We start from the raw sequence: 25908 nt of genomic DNA, 5'->3' as shown, positions 1-25908 counted from the left end.
GCGGCGGCAGGTGAGGGGCGGCGGGGGGCGGTGGCTCCCGGCCCGGCCCTGCCCTGCCCTGCCCTGTCCTGTCCTGCCCGGCCCGGCCCGGCCCGGCCCGCCGCCGCGGGCCGCCCGTCCGCACCCCCGGCTCCCTCCGCAGGCCGGTGGGCGAGGCGGCGGCGGGGGGCGGGCTCCCGGCGCCGCCAGGCAGCTCCTCCCTCCCTGCCTCCCTCTCTCCCTGCCGGCCGGGAGCCCCCGGCGGGGTGACAGCCCTGCCGAGCGCAGCCGCCCCGGCCGGGGCTGCGGAGCAGCGCCCGCTCCCGCCGCGGCCCGCTCGCTGCTGGCTCGCAGCGGGGCCGCCCCGCGCCCGCCATGTGGAAGCTCAACAAGAGCAGCAAAGTTCTGCTGGACGACTCGCCCGAGGAGGAGGAGACCCGTCCCCGCGGGCCGCCGCCCGCCGCCGCCTTCGCTGCCCCCCAGGTAGGAAGGAGCCCGGTTCGGAGGGGTCGTGAGGCTCGGCCCCGCTCCCGCTGCCCTGCTCTCCGGCGGCATGAGTAATCAGTTTTCCCACCCTGATGTGCCGGTAGGCTGGCCCTGGTCGGAGCTGGGAGTGTTTGAGCGGATCGTGCGACTGTCACCCGGTTTTTGGGGTGCTGACTGGCCTGTCCACTGGCCTTTCCTTCCAGCAGCCGGCCTCCGGCGTTTCTGGGACTTGCTGTCCTTCATTCCAGTGGCTTCCTACCGCAGGGTACTTTCTCTCCCAACCCTAGGCAGAGGCACTGCAACCCATCTGTTAAGCACAATACATTAAACTAGGATTTTTAAGAACATGACTTTATTTACGCGTTTGTGTAGAGCCCTGATGTTTTGGCAAGACTGATTTTTTTCTTTGGTTTCACTAATAGTAGTTCACTATCTTTAAATAGCTGCAATCTTGTTTGAAAGCTTTTGTTATTAAGTGTTAAATTAAATACCAACAGTGACTTTCTTAACAAATATAACTTGAAGGGAAGGGTATCCGTTGAGTATCAGGGAAAACAACTAAAAAAATGTTTGTTGACTTGCTTTCAAAAACTTGGTAGCAATTGGTATCCATCCAGCTCAGAAGCCAGTTGTACTGCCCAATACAGCTTAGTTGCTAATCTTCTGTTGCCACAGAGTTACTTTAGATATTGAATGAGTGGTTCTGAATAAGCAATTGCCCGTGGTTGCAAAACAGTGAGGTTTCTTTTAAAAAGAAGGTACTAAAGCCTTCCCAGCTTTCTACCCCATGTTTATCTTGCTGAAAGAGCTGGAGTGTGTCTGGATAAACTATCCTCACCTTGAGTTTCTGTGAGTTGTCAACCCGTGTGGCAACTGCTGAAGAGCAGCCTCTCCCAGTCACAGCTGTTATTCTCTCCATCTTCCAGTAGCCACAACCACTAGTTTAGCCTTGCCTTGCCCTTTTCCCTGCACAGTAAACAGTCGAGCCATAGCCCTTGCTACTTCTTTGGCAGCAGCTATGGGGTGTCATAGGGATGACTAGGATCTCCTCCTGTGGAAGAGGAATGGGCATTCATTTTGGAGACCCCCTTCAGTGGAGTAAGGAGGATTGTGGGGTTTGAGGTGACCTGAAGTATCTCCCCCAACCTCTCAGACAACATCTAACCTCTGCCTCCTACATTTCCTATCCTGAGGTGCTTGTAAACTTCCACAGTTTCTGCTAAGCTATTGGCTTGTACCATCATAACCCTTGTAGACTTGCTCACCTCCTGAAACCCTCCTTGAACACCAAAGGTCACCGAAAGCTTCCACTAAATCCCACTGACTCTTCACTGCTCCTTTTCTCTACCACTAATGATCCAAGCCCCCTTTGAGGCTCCTGACCATAGCCTCCCAGTCGGGAGAGGATTCTTCAGACATCTGTCCACACAATTCTCCCAGCCCTCTACTTTAGCAACAGAGGCTGGAGTTTGTTTATTTTATTTTGTCCAGTCTAATTGTCTTTTACTGTCATGGGCCTCTGTTCCATTAGTTGAAGTCTCAAGTTATAATGGTGATGACAATGGTTTCTTGTGAAAAAGGTTTGCATTTTTGTGAATTTTAAGAAAAATCCTTTTCAGCTCCCAGTGGAACTGGGATACTGATTTTTGTGTTGAGGGGTGGCAGGAGAAAAAATAATTATTCCAAGTCACTAAATTCAATATTCTAGAAGACAAAGGATTCAGTAAGGTTAGCACAACTGTAGTGTAGCTTGGCACAGAGGCTGGAGTGAAGATTATATGCTAATAGTTATTTTGCCTGTTAAAATCAAGATATTTTGAAAGGAATGCAGCATCCTGCCCAAAATATAGCAGTAGTCATTTTAGAATTTGTGTACACTTTAAGGAAGAACAGAGTGTATAGAGAGCTCTGACCACTTGATTGACATTGTAATTCTCATGATCAGAGCGGCTTTTAGGTCAGCCATAGGCACAGTGTATCTAAAACATGGCTGGGACAGGTGTCAAGGGAACCAAATGTACTTGTTCAGCTTGTTGTAGCTGACCTTGCTTTTAGTATTTGAAATTTTTGATGTTTCATCAGATCCTGTTTTTTTCTCCCAATAATATGATTGTAAGGGAGTGAAATCCAGTAATGTGTAGAGGGATTTGGTAATGATCTGCACTCTCTGCTGCTGCATCCTGACCTGTGTCAGCCAACCCTCTGGCTTTGGAGGACAGCAGCACCGTAAGAGCTTGGAGGAGTTATGGGGCCAGTTCTTGTGGTACCTTAGCTGTGCATTGGGGATGCCTCAGAGTGTGTGTAAATTGTTATGGTACAGCCTGCTGTGAATGAAGGATTACCTCATCAAGATGAGAAGAATCCAGGACATCCCTGATTTTTTATTGTTAGAGCCAAATCTAGATAATTATTGTGAGTGGTTTTTAGTAAATTAAGAAGCCCAGCTTTAGATCTCATGCAGAAGTCGACTGTTAGATCTAATTTCTTTTTCTGATATATCATTTGGTAAAAGAGAAGATGAATGAGAGTCATTGTGTTTTGACTTTGATTTATGATATGTTGTTTTCTCAACAACCATCTTTTGTCTTTATTTTCATTTTTAATAAGCAATTGGGAAGAAAATCCTTAAGCTTCTACCATTCATGCTATAAATAAGGCTGAAACTTTTTACTTCAAAGGCAAGAAATTGGTAGTCACATCTATGTCATTAAAGCAAACCACGTTGGAAGTATTCCAGTATAATGAAATGTTGGTGCTGTATATTGTTTCTTCAAAGCTGAGAAAGAGTGAAGGAGTTCTCACTGTGCAACCTAATAATTAGGACATTGCAGTAGACAGCAACAAAGCATTAGTCTACTATAAGTTAAAAAAAAAAAGCCCAACACAAAAAACCCCTTTGTTACTCCAGAGAAATTTTAATCATCCTATTTAGATATGGAAGCCTGATTTGGCCTTAAGCAGACATTTGAAATTGTAGACGTTCATAGTTCTTAAATAGAAAAGCCTAGTTTGATCTAAAAAAAAGTTTTGACAGTTCTAGTTTTGTGTTATACAGAATGGTTTGATTTTGTTCCAGGGGAGAACAAAAACAAATTTTAGAACATGAAAATTGCAAGGGAGGGAACTGTAAGCCTCTGGCCACTTTTTAGTAAAAGTTTCTGCATGCATTCAAGTACTTTGAATTGTTTACATTTATTTAAAATAGTAAGGTGTTTCCTGAGATAAGAAAGACAAGTACATTTTGAAACAGTACTTGTGTAAATAAATTTGTGGATTATTATGAGGTTTTTTTAGACCAGACAGTTTTAGACTGTATCTTCATTTATGCTTTGAAGCATAAGTATTTTTAATTTGTGCAATGAAGGTGCTTTATTCACTTAAGTTATAATTAATGCATGAAGGTAACTTGACATGCATAAATAGTACACATACATGAGATGAAATTAATGTGTGTGTCTCTCTAAAAATATGCTAGAAATGTACAGTGGTGCATGCCAAACTTGCGTTCAGTTTGGAATATAGTCATTATGTTTCAAACTGTAGTTGTTTTTTTGGAAAGGGAAAACTGCTGGGTTTTGGTTTCTGGAAGGCATTGTTCTGGCAGTTGTGTGAATTTCTTCTTGATGCAATCCTACCATCTAATCAGTTCTCAGAGATGTCAATGCTGTGTCAATATCGCGTGTAACTCTGATGTAAAATGGAACTCCATGTTAAAATACATCTATATATTAGGGGAGGGGATGGGTGTCAGGCTGACCTATATTATCTAATGAAACTCTGTCTTTCATGTAAAAATATTTCAGAACCCTAGCCTTGATCTGTTCTTCCCAGATGTATTTTTTATGTTCAAAGAGAATATGTGCAAAAACATGTTTTATGCTGAATTTTGTTTAGACTTGCTCAGGATGTTTGAAGGCTGGCTATACAGAATTTTAGTTATCTCTTTTAATGAAGATGTTTAAGTGTCTAGTACAATTTTAATACTGGCTTTCATCTTGAAATGAGTTGAACTCAGACAAGCCCTGCGGAAATGGGTGGAAGCTGAGCAGCCTTTCTTATGTTGTACTAATACGTTGAATAAGGGTATTTTTTAATTAAAAAAATAAAGTAGAAAATGTTAATCCAGCTAATGCCTTTCTTTCACTTTCTAGCCATTTCTGTGTGTCTCGGGCTTTGCCTTCAGTACTCTAATAATCCCATCATACCTTCTCCTCTCTGCTAGCCTGTTTTTTTCCTCTTCATTGGAGTTGTTCTTGTGACATTTCAGTGGCATTTTCCTGGCTAAAATCCATCACCTGAATTCTGTCATAATTCTTGAACATTCGATTGGGGTACTGTCAGCAAAGACGTTCCTGAGCCTTCCTTGGCCTGCCTTTCTTGCTTTTCCTCCTTCTTGCCACATAAAATCTTTCAGCAGCTTCTTGAGTGGGTCCTGTTTCTTTCTCACAGTCTTTCTGGACCTCCACTGAGCTGACAGTGTCTTTTGTGGCTTTCAGCTTTCTAAGTTTTAAATCCTTTTCATTTTTGAGGTGTTTCACTTTTTAATTTATACTGTCATTTTTTACACAGTTGGCTGGGATCAGATCTGTTTCTCACCTCTTATCCCCTCTCTGTTGGCTTATTCTGACTCTTAAAAGTCCCAAAGCACATATTGTCTGATTGGTCTCCTATACAGACACCATCACTATATATTTTTTTCTTTCAGCCAAGCCTCTAACCTGCAAGTTGTCAGTGCTTTTTATCTATTGTGTGAAAGAGATTTTGTGTCCTAGACTTTACTGTTGTTTCCTCCATGAATTCCAGGTCAAGTCTGCTTTCTTTCTCTCTCTCTCTTTTTTTCAATTATTATTTTTTCTTGCTGTCTAGACAGCTGAAATTCTTGTGCAGACCCATACTTCCCATACTCATGGTGATTACTTCCTCTGCAGCTTCTAATACCTATGTTGTGGTTTCCCATCCCCTAGTTCCTGTAAATTCCATTGCTGATATTAATGTTGTTGCTTATGGCATAAAGTTTAAGTCCTCCTCATCCTTCAGATTCCATTTCTTCAGCTGGCCTCCCTTTGTTTCAGGAAATTTGCATTTAAATCTGTCCTTACTTTCAAGATTTTTCTTAGTACATCCCCTTCCTCTCCCCCATTTGTCACTTTTATCACCTGCATCTTTCCTCGAGCCTGTTCTGCTTTAGTGGCTCTGATTGCCTGGCTTTGCCAGCAGCAACCGTGTCTGCCCTCCTCCCCTCCAGCCTAACACAGAATTATCCACTCCCACAATTCCACAAATCCACCAGCATCTCCTCCTCTACAGCTTTGCTTGAGATCTGCTTTCCCTAAGTTATTTGTTGCATCTTCTTGGGGTTTTGTGAGGTTTCTGGAGCCATACTCTCCTGCCTCTGCTGGACTTCCTACCTACCATAAATATACAAAGTAAAATGTAAATGGTTTTGAGAACGAATGCATCATTTTAATTCTTTACTGTTAAAGTAGGTTTATGTTTTCCTCACTTTTGTAGAAACTATTTGCCAAACTGTGTGAGGACATCCATAACATAAGTAGAGTTACTAGAAGTTGCTGAACACTTTACTAGGTAGACTTTCTTTCAGCTCTGTCATCATCAAAGGTACATTTCCAACAAGTTTTGCTGCTGGTTCTCTGTGAGGAGCTCCAGGAAAATGTCTGTGATCACTGCACATGTGATAAAAGCCACACATCAAAAGGAAGCTGTACGTGTGCTGCTGAACACTGTAAGAAAAAATGATGCATTCAGCCCATTTTGCAGAAACTGTACTAGGCCATTACTCATCCAAGACCGTTATTGGAGACATGTAGTTTAATGGTAAATTCCATGGTGGAATAAGAATTGTATGTCAGCTACTGTCTTTTGAATTAGCATCTCTTGGTTTGTTTTCTGGTTAAGGAAACAGCAAATATGAATTTCTGCTGTGGCCAAGTTGTTAAAAATAATTGACAGATTTTCAGCTGGAATCTTCATCAAAATTGAAAACTTCACTGGAATAGTTGATTTGTTACAGAAATTGAATTAAAATTGATTATCTGACCTTATTTGTTCCAGTTTTGACTCTGATGCTTTTTTGATCTTAATATGGCTGTTTCCATTTCATGAAGGATATTTGAAATATTATAAATTAGGTAAAACTAAATTCTTAATGACATATCATCTTTTAAAATATTTTAATCTTTAATATCCTTTCAAAAATATTTCAGAGAAGCAAAGTCTGAGTAAGATGTATTATAACATCTTACTACAGAGATGCACAGTAATGTAAACACTTAATAGAGTAACCTTGTGTATTGATGTAAAAACAGAGCATAGGAACCTGGTGTTCCAATGTTTCTCTTTGTAATGCCAATAAAATTCAGAACTACAGAAGTATTCTTGTGTAAATACTTACATTCTGAAATTAATCTTCTCTGCTACACTTGGCCATTTATATCAATTGACAGAAAAAATATGGAAATAATTTAGATATTCTGTTTTAAAATGTAATGGAATGTGAAACAACTGAAGTGGTTGAATAAAACAGAATTTGAAAATGCTAAGCAAGTTCTTAACAGTTGTGGATGCTAAAGAAAAGAGTATCATCTTTATTATGAGTACTGTATAAATTAAAATTATTTCAAAGATGAGAACCAGTTTCCCTATGTTTTCACCTCTCAGTTGGTCTGGTGAATAGTAGGCAGTTATGAGAGACAGGAGCCTAGAAGATGGAAGAATTTTTAAATACGTTGGGTTTTCTCCTGTACCTGAAGTAGTCATCCAAACTTTTTAAAGTTAGTGGAGTGAAATATGTTCTTTTAGAAGAATTACATTTTAAAAGCATATTTCCAAATTAGTGTTGTCTACAAACTATATGCCAAAAATAAAGTATATTCTTCAACATACTTATATTATACATTTTCTTTTTCTTTATCAACAAAAGCATTTTTGGGTTTGCTGAAGACTGGCAGAGGAAACTTGTAGCATAGGAGTCATTGTCACTATTTAGATAGTTTATTGTCATAATAAAGATGTTTTTTCTAAGTGTAGGGAGCAATCTGTTGTGGAAAAGTATTGTTTATAGAAAGAAAAAATGAGTTTAAAATACCAAATTACTCTTAAGCAAGATTTTAGAAATACCTAGGTTAATACTTTCATTGGTGACATTAAAAGGAAATTTTCAATTTACACCTTCTGCCCAGATGGCTGGTTTGATTCACTCACTGCTTTAGGGACATACAAATGGAAGATTGAGATCTAGCAGTAGATGAAATATGGACGAGGCTGATCGCATTATCTTCATCTCAGTCTAGGATATCTCTGCTAGAAAGGAGCAGAGGCAATTTACAGTTCAGCACTGGAGTTTTTCTACTGAACACATAGCCTTGTGTCCAAGAAGAAAGTGATGTGTGATTGAGTAATGCAGCCTTTGTTTGTTAAAATTGAAAGCCTTGTTTTTCCTTAAAGGCATGTTCAGTTTTGTGTGGGTGTTCAGGTAGAGTTCAGCTTTGTTTTTCAGCTGTGTTAAAGGAATATTGAAACTACTAGAGTTGTTTCAGTGCCCATTTACATTTGATCACTGTTGCATCAATTTCCTGACTCAGAAAGCCTATGTCCATGCATTGAATTTTTCCAGGTGGATATTACAGGTACAGCAAAAAAAAAGAGGCCAAATGCCACTGCTCTTCTACTGATAACTTTCTTCTTACTCAGTGTTTGAGTGTATTTTGCATTGGTTTTGATTCAGTTCTAAACTTAGATTAGCAGGGTGGCTTTTTGCATTAATAATCACCTTTAGTCTTATTTATATCATTTTACATTATATCATTTTACATTATATTAAAATCCTTCTCAAACGTGAGGAAATATTTTCTTTTGTTAGCTGTATTTTAAGATGATGATCTGGCTGTGTGATCTCCTCTTCCTAATCTGTGTTGTTTCTGGTCAGGCTCTGTATACGTAGTTGTTCTACTGTTTGGTTTGTAATCAGTGTTTTGGGAATCTTTCCAGCTTCAGAGGTTGACTTTCAGGTTTGTGATTTCCTGAATGATTTTTTCAATTTCTTTTTTTAACCCTTCCCCTCTCCTATCACTAAATTATTTAGTAGGGTTTGTGGAGTACTGGAAATTATGTTAAATTCTTCCCTGGAATGTATCTCTTCAGGTGCTGTTCGTTTTGGGATTTTTTTTCCACTTAAATCATACATTTGTGGTACATAATCTTATTCACTCTTACAGGCATGGCTACCAAGACTTTATATTACACTCAGTCCTTGATGAGATGTGATGGTAGGCAGAGGGCATGCAATAAGTCAGTAGAAGGGTGAGAATTCGTTCCAAAAGGACCTACTCTTGTTTACTCTTATGTTTGCAAAGCTAATGTATGTGTGTGTGTGTGTGTGTGTGTATGATGGGAAACTCCCACAACTGGGCAGAGAAAATCGATAATATATCATTTTACTTACTAGAGCATAAGAAGGGCATGCAGGATGAAATGATGCTATTATTTCCCTTAACTCTTTGATGTTCAGCATTCTTCATCTTGGACTGAATTATGAAAGTGAATGATCTAAAGAGACTAATTAATTACTTTACCACAAAGGAAGCTGAGGGAAGCAGATTACAATTTTGATCTCGGTACAAAAAGGTTTGTGTGCTAGTTGAATTAGTCCCTTGAGTACCTTATGGTTTGCAGTATGTCCAACAAAAGGGCACTTGTTTCCTTATGAAAACACACTGTGCATACCAACCTTCTCCTGCCAGAACTGGAGGGCTATTCAAGCTGCTGATCAGCATTTCCCACTAGTGTTAGCATTTTCACCTGGAAATATCTAAATACTGTCATGTAGTCCAGGTTTTTCTTTTAAATTGAAGTAAAACAATGAAATGTCATACCTGTAAACCAACCAGACTAAAACATACTGAAATAATTTATGAATGTTCAGTATCACTATGTGTTATGCAGCATGATAAAGAGGGAAGATGAGCTTTTTTGACATGTAGCTGCACAGCAGATTGTCCTTTAAAGAAAATTGATAAACCAAATCGTAGGCTCCCTCATCTCAGAATAGTAACAAAAGCAGGGAAGTTGTATCAGGAGAAGGGTGTAATAATGTGCATCACTTAAAAATACAAATTATTCTGTGGGTAACAAGGGAAGATGGGTTGTAGTGATGTCTCATCATTCCTCCTGGTTTCTTCTCAGTGGTGGCACAGGTCCCCTCCCTCCCTCAGCTCTTTTCCTCTGTATATATATATATTTTTTTTTATACAAAGCCCATCCCTCCTGCAAGGAGCACAGGTCCTTCCCTGCCATGTGGGCCACAGCTGGCTCCGAACCCCTATACCTGCTCCTCTCCCACTCTCTTCCTACTGTGTGGCATTAGTCTGCTTCTGTCTGCTTTCCCTAAGGATGGATTTTCCACAAAATATTTTCAAATCTAGTCTGTTGGAAATGACTGAATTCAAACCTACAGGCTGTTTTTGAGCAAAGCATGGGATGTATGGATCCCATCACAAGCACTCTGCCCTTATCCAAGTCCCCTTTTTCTTCAGCAGTGTATTTAATAGGATACTGTGAATACTTTATTGGTCTTCTGCCCCGAAAAACTGTATTTTAGGGATTGGATTCTCACCAGTTTTTTCTTGAGGGTTTAATGAATTTCAGTCTTTGGATTTAATCTCTTTAAACTTTGTGTTGTCCACTTACCATCAGCCTGGGTTGCGTGAGTATAGTTGCTGCAAACATTGTGTCTCATTCCTTAGGAGGTACCACTTCGTATAACCATGAGTAGTAACACTGTATTAATACAGCAACACAATCATAGTTGTCCCTTTTTAAAAGAAGCAAATAAATACCCCTTTTTGTCTACTATTTATTGTTAATTACATCTTTTGTTGACAATGGTATTCACATTTTATTATGCTGACTCCATCGCCCTATATGGTGCTCTTTGCATCTTGAGGTTTTCTCCTAAAAATTGTCATTGTGAAAATGCCTTGCACTCTCACTTCCTTGTGGTCAGCCTTGCTAGAGGCTCACACTCTTATCTTTTCTCTCTTCTAGAACATGATGTCTCTATACACTTTCATATTTTCATTTTCCTTCCTAAGATACTTGGAGAGCTGGAAGAATTGAAATGAGAGGTGCTATTTCTATGAAAGGTACTAATAGTGTCTTGTTTGTTCTGGAGGTAGTATTGTTGGTTGTTGAAATGATAGTTATTGCCAACTCTGGATGTCTGAAAATTTCTTCTCTTAACGTGTTTCCCCTTGGAGATTTCTTAGTTCTTGTTGATTTCTTTTTGTTCTTGGGAAAAATTTGGATAAAACAGGTGATGTATTCTCTAGCTCATGCCATGTCCTACCAGAGACTCCATAGTCTTAAGTTTAGGACTTTGCAACCTCACCCCAACGTTTGATGTTGAGAGTGTTGAAGGGAAAGAGAGAGACTTCTGAATACTGTGTGTGAGCTGTTTCCATTTAAAACATGGCCAATGTTTCTCTTAAAAGTAGAGAAATAAAAAAGCCAAAAGGAGTGGAAGTAGTTGAATTTAATTTGAGAGAACTACACAAATCTTAACATTTTTGGTGTTCTACCTACAATCCTCCTGTGTTAGACAGCTAACTGAATTCGGAAGTTAAATAACTTGTTGCAATCCACAGGAAGCAATAGTCTCATTTTGAATGATGAGTTCCTGACTTTGTGTTCTACCCTAGCAAGTAAATCTGGCTATCTACATCTCATTCTATTCCAACATACAAATACTATTGAGGTATAGAGCAATGGTCTTCCACTACTCTATTCTAGGAATGTTCTATCCTTGTCCCTTGTACAATATAAAGTATTGCCTGTCAAGTAAGTGGAAACATTAGGATGTAAATAAATATATAAAAAGAAATATAAATAAATAAGTATTAAAAAATGCATGGGATTTGAAGCTGGTCTGTCAAAATGAAACAGATACATCTGGGTGCCCACATGACTAGAAATACATAATACTTTTGTGCTGGTTTTCTCACCTCTTTCTGATGCTGTTAGCAAAGTGAAGGAGGCCTTTGGCAATGCAAAGGAGCCACAATAATGAGTGTTTTAGGTGTCTTGAGATATGTGCATGTGGACTGCATATCAACTCTTTAGCATTTACTTTAATTGAAAAAAAACGAGTTGATAAATTTGATTTTTGAAACAGTAAGTGGCTGACGTAATCAAAATATGGACCAGAGTGAATCCTGGAGATTTAGTGAGACTGCTGCTTCAAAAACACTTTCCACTTTTCTGTTTTAATTCTTTTTATTTTTAATTCTTTTAATTTTTTACTTAAACTGGGGTTAAATATTTTTGGTCATATGTAGCTGTTCTGGCTTTGTACTTGGGAATGTTTCTGTTTGTAGTCATATGTAGAGGAAAAAACAAGGTAACATTTTTCTTATTGAAATACAGAGTGAAGAAATTGAAAGTCTCAGATTTCCTGACTTCTGTGTCCCACTTCCTTTATCTTTGACCTCTAAAGTACTCCCAGCAATGATCTTACTTGCCATGTCTTGAAGAGAGCACTGATAGTAACAGGAGGACCTGACAATACTAACATAGCAGTTTAATGCAAAGATGGGCAGAAATGCTTCCCTACTGAATAGCCTTCACAGGCATTTAGCACTCTAGTTTTCTTCTGAAATCTACAGTTGTTCATGGAGGGGAAAGAAGTGTGGAGGAAAGTTTTTATTTGAGTTAAGGAAATGCAGGGCTTTTTAATGTGAGGGAGGAAAAAATCCTGGGACATTCCTCTCCCCCCAGCCAAGACAATGCATAAACCATCATTGAGTAGAGTATTTAGAAACTCAGTGCAGATCCAAAAAAGTTAAGATACTACTATTAAGGTAAAATCAAACTAATTGGACTAAATTTTTTATGATGCAAGGGTGTTTCTGCCTTTGTGGTATGGGGTTTTGGTTCTTCAAGGGTTTGATTTTTCATAATTCTAAGTGTAGATTTATATTTTAGTAGTGGTGTTTACTTAGTTTTGTGTTGTAATCATGTTTTGTCAATTTTCATTAATGATGTGCCAAATAGAATAAAAGTATTTGTGAATAGTCTAAAATATGTCAGTGCTAATTGTCAAACCAAAACTGACTATGGGCCTTTTTTATTTTTATCCTTCTTTTGAGAATAAAGACCAGTTTCTTCATGATGAAGTTTCATCTTCTGTGTCACATCTTGCAACAAAGGTAAATACCTGTTCTTTGAAAATTTAGTTTTCAAAATTAAAAACATTAAAAAACAAAAACATTTAATATCATATATATATTTCAGTCCGTGTATATTGGAAAGGGTCCAGCTTTTCATGGACAGATGATTAAGGAATTTATATAGTTCATTGATGATTTTATAATTATGTATAATCCTTGGTCATGGGCTTCTTATTGTAGTAATATTAGTAGTGCAGGAGTAGTTGGAAAGCTGCCTTATTTGCTTTCATTAATGGGGAGGGGAAGGCATCCTGATTTTTTTTTTCCTCCCAATGATGGCTATTAAAGCCTAAGATAAAAATATGAAGCCACAGGAATTGCTGAAGTCTAAAGAAGCAGTAAATTCTAGCTGCAGCTGGCAATAAAAACATGAAAAGTAGAAGAATTTGGGGTTATTTATTCCATTATATGTCCAGTTGCTCTCTGACCACAAGAGGTTAAAGATTTTATTTTGTATATCTTTCAGGAAAGAGAAGGAGGCATGCAAGTTAAATTTTTTTACCTTGATATGTGTCCAAGAGTCTTCTTTAATGTTCTTAAAATACATTAGTAGAAGATGAAAGAAGTGGAAGTTATTATAATAAGCTAGAGCTTGTTTTGAAATTCCATAGGTATAAAGAGAAGTATTTTAAAATATGTTCATTAGTGTAATGGGATACTTTACATTAATATGTATAAAGTGAACATCTGTCTCTGTTACTTCTTTTTGTTCTACTTCAGATGCACCATGATTTTCCTTGAAAATAGAAGTCAGATTGTACTATACCTTTTTCTACCCTTTTGAAGAAATATATTCTTTTTTATGAAAACATAAATTACCATATATTTTATACCAGATGATAAATGTTTAGGGAGATAGTCGTAAAACTAATCTATTTTCTATTGAAACTTTTTTTGCCCCTTTCTTAGTCATTCAGGAAGGCTTACTAAGTGTGTGTTCTGACTTAAAAAAACAGAAATGTCACCAGATAAACCACTGCAGTGTTTTTGTCTTTTAAAGAAAAACCCTCTTGTCTTAAAAACCTATTCTCAAGAAAGCACCTTATCCTTCTCATCTTCTCTTTCTAAAAACAATTCTGTATTTTATTTGGTTGTTCTGTTGTCATAGAAGCTGTCACTACAGTGATATTCCAGAAGTTCTAAAATTTTTATATGTTAATAAAAGGCTGAAGAATTGCATTTGTGGCCTTTCCAGTACACACATGTCATGAATAAAATAATCTCCATGTTGCAACAATGTGGTGACGAGCAACAGAATTCTTGAAGAAGAAGGTAGGAGATGAATAGTGTGTGTGCTCCTTGGGGAGACAGCCTTCCTGGTCTCTTAAAGCCTGAGGTTTAAGACAGTGTTGATGCCCATTTGTGGAGGAAAGCCTTTGACCTAGGTTTGGAGGTCTAAAAGTGGGAGCTAGTCCTAAAGGCTGCAGGTGGAGCTTGGAAAATGGTCTTGGATCCTGCTCTTGCAGGAAGCTGCCCACTGAACACTGAGGACAAGCTGATTGCAGTGCTGAATTTTTCTAGTTCTCACATCACAGCTCTTTCAAAAGGCAGGTATAGGTGGTTAAAAAGCCTCATGACATCTCAAAGTGAGGAACTATGAGTGCTTCAGTGGTGGTCTGCAAAATGCAGAAACTGGAACCTGTGTGCACACTCTGCCTGGATGTGTGAATTAGAGAGTAAGTCCTATGAGGAGTGACTGAGGGAGCAGGGAGTGTTTAGCTTGGAGAAAAGGAGGCTCAGGGGAGACCTTTACAATTACTTGAATGGAAGTTGTAGCCAGGTGGTGGTCAGCCTCTTCTCCCAGTTAGCCAGCAACAGGACAAGAGGAAATGGCCTCAAGCGGTACAGGGGAGGTTCAGGTTGGACATCAACAGGAATTTCTTCACTGAATGTATGGTTAGCATTGAGATGGGCTGGCCAGAGAGGTCGTGGAGTCACCACTCCTGGACGTGTTCAAGGAATGACTGGATATGGCACTCAGTGCCATGGTTAACCACCTGGTGTTTGGTCACAGGTTGGACTCAATGATCTCAGAAATCTTTTCCAACCTAAATGATTCTATGATTTGGCCTCTGAAAAAATCAGTCTTTGGGGGTCTCACTGCCATGCTCAGCTTCTGAAATAAAAGTATAGTAGAAACTTAATCTGTAGTTGTTTTCAGGCCAGATTTTGAAAAGAGACAAAGTTTTGAGAAACAAAATAGATCAAGAACCTTAATGCACGCAAATCCGTGGATCCTGGTGAGATACATTTGTAGGTCATAAGGGAGCTGGTGGAGAAGTGGCTAAGCCACTATCCAGCATACTTGAGAAGTTATGGTAATCTGGTGGAGTTCCCACTGACTGGAAAATGGAAAACATGACCCCCATTTTCAAAAAAGGTTATAAAGAAGACCAGGGAACTCCAGACCATTCAGTCTCATCTCTGTGCCAGGCACGGTCATGAAGCCAATCCTCTTGGAAACTATATTGGGGCTAATGAAAAATAAGGAAGGAATTGGTGACAGCCAACATGGCTTCACTAAGGACAAATCAAGCCTGACAAATTTGATGACCTTCTACAACAGTGTTACAGCATTGGTGAATGAGGGAAGAGCGACTGATGTCATCTATATGGACTTGTGCAAAGAATTTTGCATGTCTTTAATATCCATGTCTTTATCCATGTCTTTATCTTTATCCATGTCTTTAAACTGGAGAGATGTGGATTTGACAGATGGATCATTCAGTAGATAAGAAATTGGCTGCATGGTCAAATGCAAAGAATTATGACCAGTGGATTGATTAATGTCTGAGTGGAGGCCAGTGACAAGTGACATTCCTGAGGGGTTGGGACCAGGCCTGTTCACCATCATTGCTGGGGACATGGACAGTGGCATGGAGTGCACCCTCTGCATGTTTGTGGATGGCACCAAATTGTGTGATACTGTCAGCAAGCTGGAGGGAAGGGATGCTTTCCAGAGGGACCTTGGCAGCACAGAGGTGGGCCTGTGTGAACTTCATAACTTCATAAAGTTCAACAAGGCAAAGTGCCAGATGCTGCAGCTGAGTCGTGGCAGTCCCAAACACAAGTACAGGATGGGTGGAGAATGGATTGAGAGCAGCTCTGCTCAGAAGGATTTGAGGGTGTTGGTACACAGCAAGAACCATTAGTTTGTGCATCAGAAGCTGGCTAGCTTGAGAAAATCCCCACCACCACCAATGCTTTAATATCTGTAAGGCAAATTTGGAGGGGAGTTGGTTTTTAAATTTTGGTTATTTGTCTTCTCGTTCATTTTGAAGAGGTTTCCTGTCATGTGGGAAGAATGCTTCTTTAATTAAAGCTGATTTTTAACAGTTAAACACTTAGTTGTAACTTTATTGAACTGTAAGGTACTTATATGGAAAATTATATCTCTAACTTCCTATTTTAGCTTCAATTTTTTTTAGGGGAGGAGTGAGGGAATCTGTGGAACAAACAAATATTTCTTCTCAGCCAAGTCAAGAGGAAAAACCATTCATTTGTTTATATTTATAAAAAATTTCTGCGAGTGTTTTGTGAAGTGCCTCTGCTTAACTGGAGAATTTTAGTTCACCAGTTGTCAATCCTCTGTGAAAATAATTATGAAGGTTGGGTGAAACATGGTCCAAATATAAATTCCTAGAAATCTCCTTTCATACATGCTGAGCAGTGCCTTTTTAGGGATTAGTTGCTTAACTACACAATGGTATTGGAAGTGCTGGTTCTCACTGCAGGCATACAGCAAGAATGCCCTGTAATTGCTTATTTTGCTTGCTAAGACTCTATCATGTGGCTTGTTCTAGCCCGCAGAGAGTGATTTCTGTGCTCCAGAGCCCTGCTGGCGTGGCAGTCAGGAAGTAGAAGAGTCTAACCAGGAATATTCTGAAAGTACTGGTACCCACTCCTAATGCAGTCAGGGTAAATTCAAACATAATTGAATCTCTTGCTTTGTAAACTCCTTGTCTTGTACCTCTAACTCTGTGACCCAAAGCTTGTTATTTTTCTTTGACTTGATTGAATTCTGTGCTTTTTTATCTCTCCCATTATGTTAGCCTGCATTAACCATCTATCTGATGCACACATTTACCTGCTTACAGTTAAATTTTCACCATTTTCCTCTTAGTATATATCCATCTGTATCTGCATAGTTTTTTGGGTGCAATAAACTTTTGAAATTTGAACTACTTTAGTTTATACCCAGCTGTTAGTATTCCTGGTTTGTTGCCTTTTACCCTAATGTTTCATGAACATTCTTGCCCTCTAGCAGAGCTCTAATTATCAACTGTTTACCTTTGACCGTAAAATTAACTTAAAAGTCTTCCTAGTGATGCTTTACTGTTTCCCAGTAGACTCTTTGATTGTACATTTGCCTGTTTATCTATTATGGGAAGATAGTCATGTAAACATTAGAGTTTGTTGATGTGGTGAAAAATGGTGTCCTTGAAGTAATTTTTGGTAATAATACCTATCAATTTTGTAGGAGACCTCCAGTTTAAGAGGTCCTGACCCATTCTGGGGCATTTTATAAAGTTAACTATCAGTAGACATTTGTTCCCTGTTTAATCTAAAGAAAGAAAAATTGCAGTCAACGTATATAATTTGCATACAGTTAATTTACTTGAATCAATACAGGTAACAGCTGAAGTATTACTGTGAAGGTTGAGATTGGAGTGGAGCTTAGGGGTTTGAGGGGAGCCATAATGTATGTACAAAGCTCTGATTATGGAAGAAAGCTGATAGATGACTGCAATTTTCAGAGGGTGCTTCAGGTGTTACAATAGTTGCTGCTACAAAAAAGGTGCTGTTGCCCCTAAATTCCAAATACTTTATCTTTGATGAATTGATTCTTAGCACTAACCTAAAAGAATGCAAAAATGAGGGAGTTAGATTTCTGCTGGCTTAAGCAGTTGAAGCAGTTTTCCACAGCATCACACAGGTACAAAACCATAGCATAAGGAAGGCAGTATCAGTGAGCAGGCAGTGGCCTGGGTTGACCCTTGTCAGCATCAGTATCTGATAAAGCAGATCTGCCACCTTTTGATCCCCTCTCTCTGGGGATCTGTCTGACAGATGGGCACTGATACTGGAGCACTGGCAAAGCAGAGGGGAGAGCAGCAAGCAGGAGAAACAGCAGACAGCTTGACCAGGGATAGAGACCACATCCTTTGCATGATGTTCTAGGAGGACTGCTTGTACTCCTACTTTCAGATGATACACTAATTAAATGGCAGCTTTCTCAGGGTGGAAAAAAAGTACTTCACAAGCTAGAAGGAATTAAAGGAAAAGAACCTGTGCTCTGGTCTTGAGCTCTTAAGATACCAGCTGAAACAAACCATGATGGCTTCTCAATGGTTTGCCAGTTGATGGATTAATATGTATGTTGAATTTCACTTTTTACTGATTCTTTTAAGTGATTGCACAGGACATTGCTGCACAGGTATTCCCAACCTAAAGTGGAAGATACAGGAGAAAATTTATTAATTGCTGTCATAGTCAAACAGCTGAGACCAGCCTATATTTCTACTTCAGAGAATACTGAAATGGCTTCTTTAGAAGTTCCTGCTTTGTTTCTCATTGACATTTTGGAAAAATAGTAGACTGCAGCATCCAATGTGGTCTTATAATTCTAACACCTGATGTTACAGTTGTAGTCAGTAATAGTGCTCTCCTCCTTAATAGTGGTCTCCCTTTTTTTTTTAGCTGTCCCATGAGCATTTCACTGATTTTTTTTTTAATCCTGGTTTTGAGTGTACACCTGGTTCTATCAGTCAGCTTTGATTTTCAAAGATCACCTACTCCAGACTCAAGCCCAACCCAACAGGCAGAGAAGGACACAAAGGTGGCAGTAGGCATGAATGTGATATTCCTGAAAAACCTTAAACATTAAAGGGAGGCATTCTAGAGGTAGAAGTAGGGTCAAGTGACATGAGGGGAGTATAGATACACTCTTTGAGTATGCAGGGATGGGGTTAGAAAGGATTAAACTCACCTAGAGTGAAATTTGGTGAGCAATAAGAAAGGTTTCTGCTTGTACACTAGCAGCAGAGAGAAGTGTGAAGAAGATGGAGCCTGACTGTTCTCAGGTTGATCAGTGAATAGGCAAGAGAAACTGAAATAGAAGAAATATAATTTAAAAATAGGAAAAAATGTTTTCACCATGAGGATGTTGAAGCAAAGGAACAGTTTTCTGGGGAGGTTGTGGATTCTCCAGCTGTGGAGATACTCAAAACCTGGCTGTCCATGATCCTCAGCAATCTGCTGAGTGTGACCCTGCTTGGAGCAGTGGGGTTGGACTAGATGTTCTCCAGAGGTCCTTTCCAGCTGTAAAGGATGGAATTTCTGTGAATTCTGGATGTTGAATTATATCTTTTTTCCAATGGCATAGGGAAAAGTAATTTAAAGATTTGAGAATATAATCGGGTCAGTTACATTTACAAACCTCTTAGGAAATTTTAGGAGTAATACTTTTGTGTAGAGACTTACATACTAAAAATGATATACAGAGCTTCTGCCAGTGGATTGATACTTTAATACCATATCAGTACTGTTTTTTCATACTTTGCATAACTTTAGTAGTTTTACATCAAACAAGTCTCCAGTGTGGTGAGGAGTCAGCTTACTGAAGTGTTATCTTTACTTACTGACCTTCCTTTGACATCCATTGCAAGGAAGCCAATTGTTCTGGGATATGGGTCTTTCTCCAAGTGCTCTGTGAGGTTGTATGTGATTCCCAACTGATTTAAATTTTGGCAGTCTGTGACTGTGGTAAAAGGAGATGGTGTTCAGGGAGAGCATAATATGGCTGGGGTCTAGGGCCTCTTCCCCTAACTTCAAGAATCATTGTCTTGAGGTATTAGAGGATGCACCCCTTGGGGGTATTCATATATGGACCTCCTGTCTGAATTTGTCTAATTCTTCTTGTGATGGTTCCCAGCACATTTTGGCTATACAGCTGCTGCATGTCAACCTGATGGTTCGAGGGAATGGCGACTTCAAGATCTTCCTGAGCTGTTCCTACCAGCTGATACAGTTGTAACTGTTCCAGCTGCACTCATCAGTTTGTTAAAAGTGTTTAAAGAACTCTGAAAAGAAACATGGAAATTCAGCAGGCTGTTCTGAGGAGTTTCGTTATTATGTGTCAGCTATATGACTGCAGAAGTCAAAAAACAAGATTGTTGCCTTAAAAACAGTTCAGTGGTTACAAAAAAGCTTCTGGAAGTGTGAGATGAGTGTTTGACCTCCTCCTTCACTAAGGTGTGAATTCAAGAGTATGCCACCAGTGACAATCAAGAGTGAGCTGTTCCCTCCAGGTCTGTGCACTGAAAAGATGCTTCAGGAGATTGGTGCCGGTGCAGGCAGGTGTAGAAAAGGAGGCTTAGGCATGGTAGGCAGAGGTTCTGGTTTTACTCTTGCACTTCCTGGTTTCTTTCAGACAGTGCAGCAAAGGTTGGAATTGCATTGGCAAAATATGTATGATGTTCCAAATTAAAGAAGGTGTATGTACAGATATATCCTTTTTGTTACATTGGATGTATGTGTATAAAGGCTTGTCTCCAAGCATTTCATCAATGAAATGTTGTTCTTTAAAGGCCAAAATAATTTCAATTAAGCCTCTCCTATGGCTCTCCTCTCCTATGGCTAAGAGTCTTAAATTGCTATCTGAAAACTAGTAACAAGGTGGTTCTATGTTTTCATAATCTGCAAATTTATTAGGTGAAAATGACTTGATAAAACATCAATTTTGAAATAAAACAGCTTATCTATGAATTGCATCATTCAGTTTAAAAGGAAATAGAGTTTTTAAGTGCCGCTTGTAGCTGTGTTTCTGCCTTGGTAGCAAAGGTTCCTTCCCAAAAAGGCCTGAAATACTAGAATTTTAGTAAGATAACAGATGATAGAGTCATGGAATGGTTTGGGTTGGGCAAGACCTTAAAAGATCATCTAGTTCCAACCCTCTTGCCTTGGGCTTGGACACCCTCCACTAGACATGATTGCTCAAAGTCTCATCCAACCTGGCCCTGAACAATTATAGGGATGAGGCATCCACAACTTTTCTGGGCAACCAGTTCCAGTGCCTCACCACCCTCAAAGTAAAGAATTTCTTCCTAATATTAATCTAAAGCTACCCTCATTCATCTTAAGGCCATTCCCCCTTGTCTTATTATTACATGCCAATGCCAAAAACTCCTGCTTTTCTTGACAGCTGTGGTTTTGTTTTGATTATTATACTTCTTAATGTATCATATTTTTTAATACAGTCAAGTAACACTGACAGACCATTACTGCCATTCTTACCGGATCCTGTGAAGAAGAGCAGCAACCTTCCTATTCTGTGCTGAGCACACACTTGTGTGTTTTTGTGAGCATGCTATCAAAGTAAAAGTATCCTATACCTGGTTATTTTGCCTTGAGGGAGGGAGAATCAAACATTTAATAAAGTTAAAAAAGTAGTTTATGCTGTATGCTTAATGGTCACAGTAAATTTAGAGAACACACTGTAGTGCAGCAGTGCCACATCATACATTGCACTGGTGAGCCAGTGCTCTTGCCCTTCTTGCTTGCAGGGCAGGAAGTTGTAATTTGGTGGTTACAGAGAGGGACAACATGTGTAAAGCAGGTTAAATCTAAAGAGTTTCATAATGTATGTGGCTGTCCTGTCTGTTGACTCTTTCTAGACACGACAGTTTGTTTCATTTTATGTCTACTGAAGCCCTTTAGACTGTTTTTAAAGCTGCCTAGATTCCCTTCTTACTGTGATACATTAAGATGGAGCCCAGCTGTTCTCGATGACATCACAAAACCGAGAGGGTTTGTATTGTTTTCTCAGCAAGGGAGAGCTCTCAAGCGGCTCTTTTCCTAGGCATGGCCATCCTCTGCAGCTCCATGGAGTCACTCACTGCCAGTGGCACCACGTGCAGGGGACACAGCCACTGCTGCCTGCCAGCCCCAGTGGCAGCAGTGGCAGCCCCACTCTGTGCTTGTCAGTCTGTCACCCACACTGATGAGGATTTACTTCTCTCTGTAGGTTCAAGGTGCAAGTTTCCGGGGCTGGAAGGAAGTGACATCTATGTTCAATAAAGATGATGAACAGCAATTGCTAGCAGGATGCAAGTCTCCAAAATCCAAAGGGTGAGTAAAGCCATTTGGTCTATCTGCTATTAAAATACACTATTAAAATACAGAAAATACCTGTGCAAAGTAATGGAGCTGGCTGCTGAGAAACAGCATTGTCCAACTGCTGGAAGTCAAAGCGACACAGGAAGTTTTATGGGCAAAGCTAAATATACATTAAGCTTACAATGAATAAGGCATGCATGCTGTATTAGGAAAGGACAGATGATGTTTTAAATGTTTTTGGGTTCGTCAGGAAGAAAAAGGAATTAAGCTGCATAATATTTTTTTTTTGCTGTGGAAAAGTGGTAAGGGTTATGAGTAAAAGGGTCATTCTCACACTTTCACTTTCCTCTTAGGGATTAATTATGGTTGAGTTTACAAATTCCCTTTTTTACATGCCTTACTCTCTCTTTTGAAGTCTTACTACACCTAGAAAGGTTAAGTGGAGTAGCTGTACTAGGATCTGCAAGGCTTCCCTGTTGGCACTGAGCTGTGTTTTGGCACAGTTGTGTGCTGGTATGGTGAGGGCAGCCTCCTGGACAGAACACACTTCCAGGACTGACCATCTTCCTGTTACAAGCATCTGTAGGCTTTACCTACATGTGCTACCTCACTGCCTTTTACAAACCAAATATACCAAATATTCCTGCCAAATATTAGCTTTGATAAGACTTTGCTGTAGCAGCTATTGTCTCCAGTTTACTTTGAAATAAATGTGTTTCAGGATGCAACACCACATATATGCAATGCTTATAGGGGGTTTATGTATATAAATAAACAATTTAGAATATAAATCCGTATATTTTATTTCCATTTGAGCCTCTTCCATGACACTTCCCAAAAATTCCCATCTACTAACCCTGTGCAATCTTATGGGTGTTATTAAGATGCTAGGTTCCTGTAACAATGCTTTGCAATTGATGCTGAATATAAGAATCAAGTAATACAGTGAAGAGAGCAGAAGTATGATAACAGAGATACCAATGCAGAAAGTTTTTTTGGTATTACTATGAGAACTGCCTGTTTTTTAAGTTCAGGATATTTTTCTTGAATTATATACTATGATTTTTACTTTACTTTTAAAGACCCATGCAACTTTTAAGTGTGCTGTTTACAAAATACAAGAAAAGTGTTCAGAGTCTGTGGCTGGTTTTAGCAAGATGAAAATTCTGAGGCATCATAAATTCAAAATCCAGTAAAGGAAAAGTAATTTTTAAAGGTATTGGTTGAGTTGCTTTTGTTTAAATATGATAGGGATAAACTTTCATTAATGGAACAAAGCTTTTTTAATATAAGTATTTAAAAGAGATTCAATGGTGGGTGTAGTTGTGGCTAAGGAATTGATATGCTACTACAGATAATGTTTTCAATTTGCTTTTTAGCTCACTGAACCCTAAAGGTTGTGTCTTTCAACCCTGGTGTTCAACCTTTCCTTGTGGCCCATTATTTGATTATATACATAATCCTGCATATAAAGTTATGCATAAATATTTGACATCCTGTAATTTAAATATTTCACGCTGCAAAATTATTCAGGTTAAAGATTCTTAAGGGGATAAGAAAAGTAATAATATGAGTAGCCTTTCAAATCTCTGAGAGAGAAGTTCCAGTTATGTTTTGAGTTTCGGAGGAGCATTTTGAGAGTTCTTACCAGAAATACAAAACAGCTGTTATCACATTATTGTGTGGATCTTTATGAAAATATTAATAAAAAAGCCTGGTATCTTTAAAGTCCTAATACTGTGTACATCAACTATTTTAAGGTATAAAGTTTAACTGGTAAGGCGGTAGCAGGTATATGAAACTGAGTAACATAATGAGTGTTAAAGCTGGTGTTAGAACATTTTCATATTCCTTCTACTATTGTGGTCCTAGGTTTTTTAAAATTTATTTTTGTTTGGGGTTTTTTTTTGTCAAAGTCCTAAATTGTTCAAATGGATCCTAAAATACTTCGTACATTTCCAAAGGCAGCTCTGTGGAGTTCACCCCACAGGAATGGGGTGGGGATGGTGGTGTGCCAGTTCTCTTGTAATAGAAAATGACCATACTCAGTCCTCTTCTGATTTATCACTGCAAGATTCTGCTGTGTTTAGGTTTATGTGTATGTGAGGGCGTTTTTCCTGAAGCTGACAGCAACGGATGTGCTGCCACAGGCTGACAATGATTAGCACTTCTTACTGTGAAACTTAATTATATTAATAACTGCTACATACACTCTTAAGTGAAGGAATTAATCACGATATCATTGTTATTTTCTAGAACAAACCTAAAATTAAAGGAAGAGATGAAGTCTGAAAAGAAGCCAGGTTTTTGGGACAGTTTGGTGATAAAGCAGAATGTTCCATCTAGGAAACCAGATGAGATTGAGGGATGGGAACCGCCACAGATTACCACTGCTGACTCTACCAGTGATGCAGCAACTCCTTTAAGTGACTATACAGCCTGGTCAGGCTGGGAAGATGAAACCAAAGGCTCCACAAAATACACAAACCTGGCCAGCTCAGGAAACAGTTCCAGGTGGAGTATCAAATCAGCTGGAAAGCTGGTTAGTATTAGACGTCAAAGCAAAGGTAACCTTACTGACAACTGGGAAGAACTAGAATGATACTGGTAATACTGGTGAAATACTTTATACGTAAGAAGAGAACAGTTCCATGATTTACTCACATGTTTAAACCAAAATCAAATCTGCTCAATATTGCACCTTTATACAGTACTTTGTTTTATTCAGATTGTTACAAATTTTGCTCACCTGATAGTAAATTTTCTTATTACATTGTTGATAGCTATGTTTTCCATACTGAAAAAAGTAGAGAATCTATTTTGTGCCTATATTTCACATTCAGACTCAGCGGTATGTCAGATTGTTGGTTTTACCAAAAAAAAATGTAATTCCTTAGTGAATGTATACACTGGTTGTAAATTTGACTGCCTTATGAAGGAACTGCCACTAGCTTGAGGTCCTGCTTCTTTACTGATATTTGAGGGCCATTCAAAATTTTAGTTTTGATGCTGTCCCTTTTTAACTAAGAATACCAATCTGTCACTTGCAGGAAGAGTGCTTGTACTTAGTACTGTTTTCCAAATTTTCAGCCTCAGCTTATGCTTCAGTTTGTGCATACAAGATGCTTAGTGTCACATTGTGCTGTACTCTGTGTGACATGGGAAAATACTACTCTGATGTAATTCCTTCCATTACAGGATTGTTACCAACAGTCAGGTCAAATAGGTCTTCCAGAGTTGGGGTATTTTTGTGTTCTAGATTTTTTTTTCCCCTGTGGATTTTTTGGTCATTTTTTTGTTTTTTGTTTGGTTTGTTTGCTTTTTTTTTTTTTTAATATTGAACTTCTTTTGACAAAGCTAAGGTTCTCAGTATTTAAGATGCATGTTATGACAAAAATAGAAATTATTGAAAATTTGGAAAACAGCATTGAGTAGAATGTAAGATGACCTTGGTATTCTGGAGGAATATTGAATCTGGATATAGGAATAAATTGTTTATTATGGAAAGGCATATGTTTTACAATAGCTGATCTTTGTTCTACAAACAACTTTTTTGGTTTTGACTGTGTTTTTCCTTCCTTCCTACTGCATAAGCAATGATAGAATTATATTCCAGCATTTTCAGGGTAGCTGAGTAACTGAGCCATTGCAAGTATGTGCATGCACACAACTTCTGAAGCATTTTTGTTGAAAAGTTCCATCTTATTAGCTACTGATGCTTTATTTTTTGATAAAAGAAGGTGAAATGTTAAACTTGAGATTTGAAATGTATATATGACTAATAAAAGTGCCTCTTTTTAGCATATTGTCTCTCACTAGTGGTGCAGCTGATGTCAGATCCAAAGTCAGTTTCTGTTTTGTTTATATGACCCACACAAAGACTACTTTAACATTCATGAATAAAAATCAAACCAAAAGTTTCATAAGAAATGAACTGTAGGCCTTTTCTCTCCAGATTGTTAAACTGGTGTTACAGAACTGAAACTTGACTGTCTAGCAATATGGCCAGTGCAGTTGGAAGATGAAGCTAGCATGTCAGAGAAAATCAGCATTTTTACAAGAAAGTATAGACCTTTATATAACA

The 25908-nt window shown here is 38.8% G+C and overlaps 1 protein-coding gene across 2 annotated transcripts; it reads left to right on the top strand.

Annotated features, from left to right (window-relative positions):
- Positions 1-222: 222 nt before the first annotated feature.
- Positions 223-25881, top strand: TDRP (testis development related protein). 2 transcript variants are annotated; one of them, XM_068183567.1, is made up of 4 exons: positions 223-462; positions 12627-12686; positions 21733-21836; positions 24081-25881. In XM_068183567.1, exons 1-4 carry the CDS (start codon positions 355-357, stop codon positions 24424-24426), a joined length of 618 nt encoding a protein of 205 aa, XP_068039668.1. In that variant the 5' UTR covers positions 223-354; the 3' UTR covers positions 24427-25881. The 2 variants fall into 2 exon arrangements, with proteins under 2 accessions (XP_068039668.1, XP_068039669.1); XM_068183568.1 differs by lacking the exon at positions 12627-12686.
- Positions 25882-25908: the final 27 nt, after the last annotated feature.

This window comes from Anomalospiza imberbis, chromosome 3, assembly GCF_031753505.1.
Source record: "Anomalospiza imberbis isolate Cuckoo-Finch-1a 21T00152 chromosome 3, ASM3175350v1, whole genome shotgun sequence".
Lineage (NCBI taxonomy): Eukaryota > Metazoa > Chordata > Aves > Passeriformes > Viduidae > Anomalospiza > Anomalospiza imberbis.
Note: the sequence above shows the minus strand (reverse complement) of the source record. Positions and strands in the feature narration are given on the sequence as shown.

Bases quoted from the DNA above. Each gene is read 5' to 3' on its own strand.
- TDRP (XM_068183567.1), top strand. From the start codon at position 355: ATGTGGAAGCTCAACAAGAGCAGCAAAGTTCTGCTGGACGACTCGCCC. The intron at 463-12,626 runs GTAGGAAGGAGC...CCTTCTTTTGAG, and splicing joins CCGCCTTCGCTGCCCCCCAG to AATAAAGACCAGTTTCTTCA. The intron at 12,687-21,732 runs GTAAATACCTGT...TTCTCTCTGTAG, and splicing joins TGTCACATCTTGCAACAAAG to GTTCAAGGTGCAAGTTTCCG.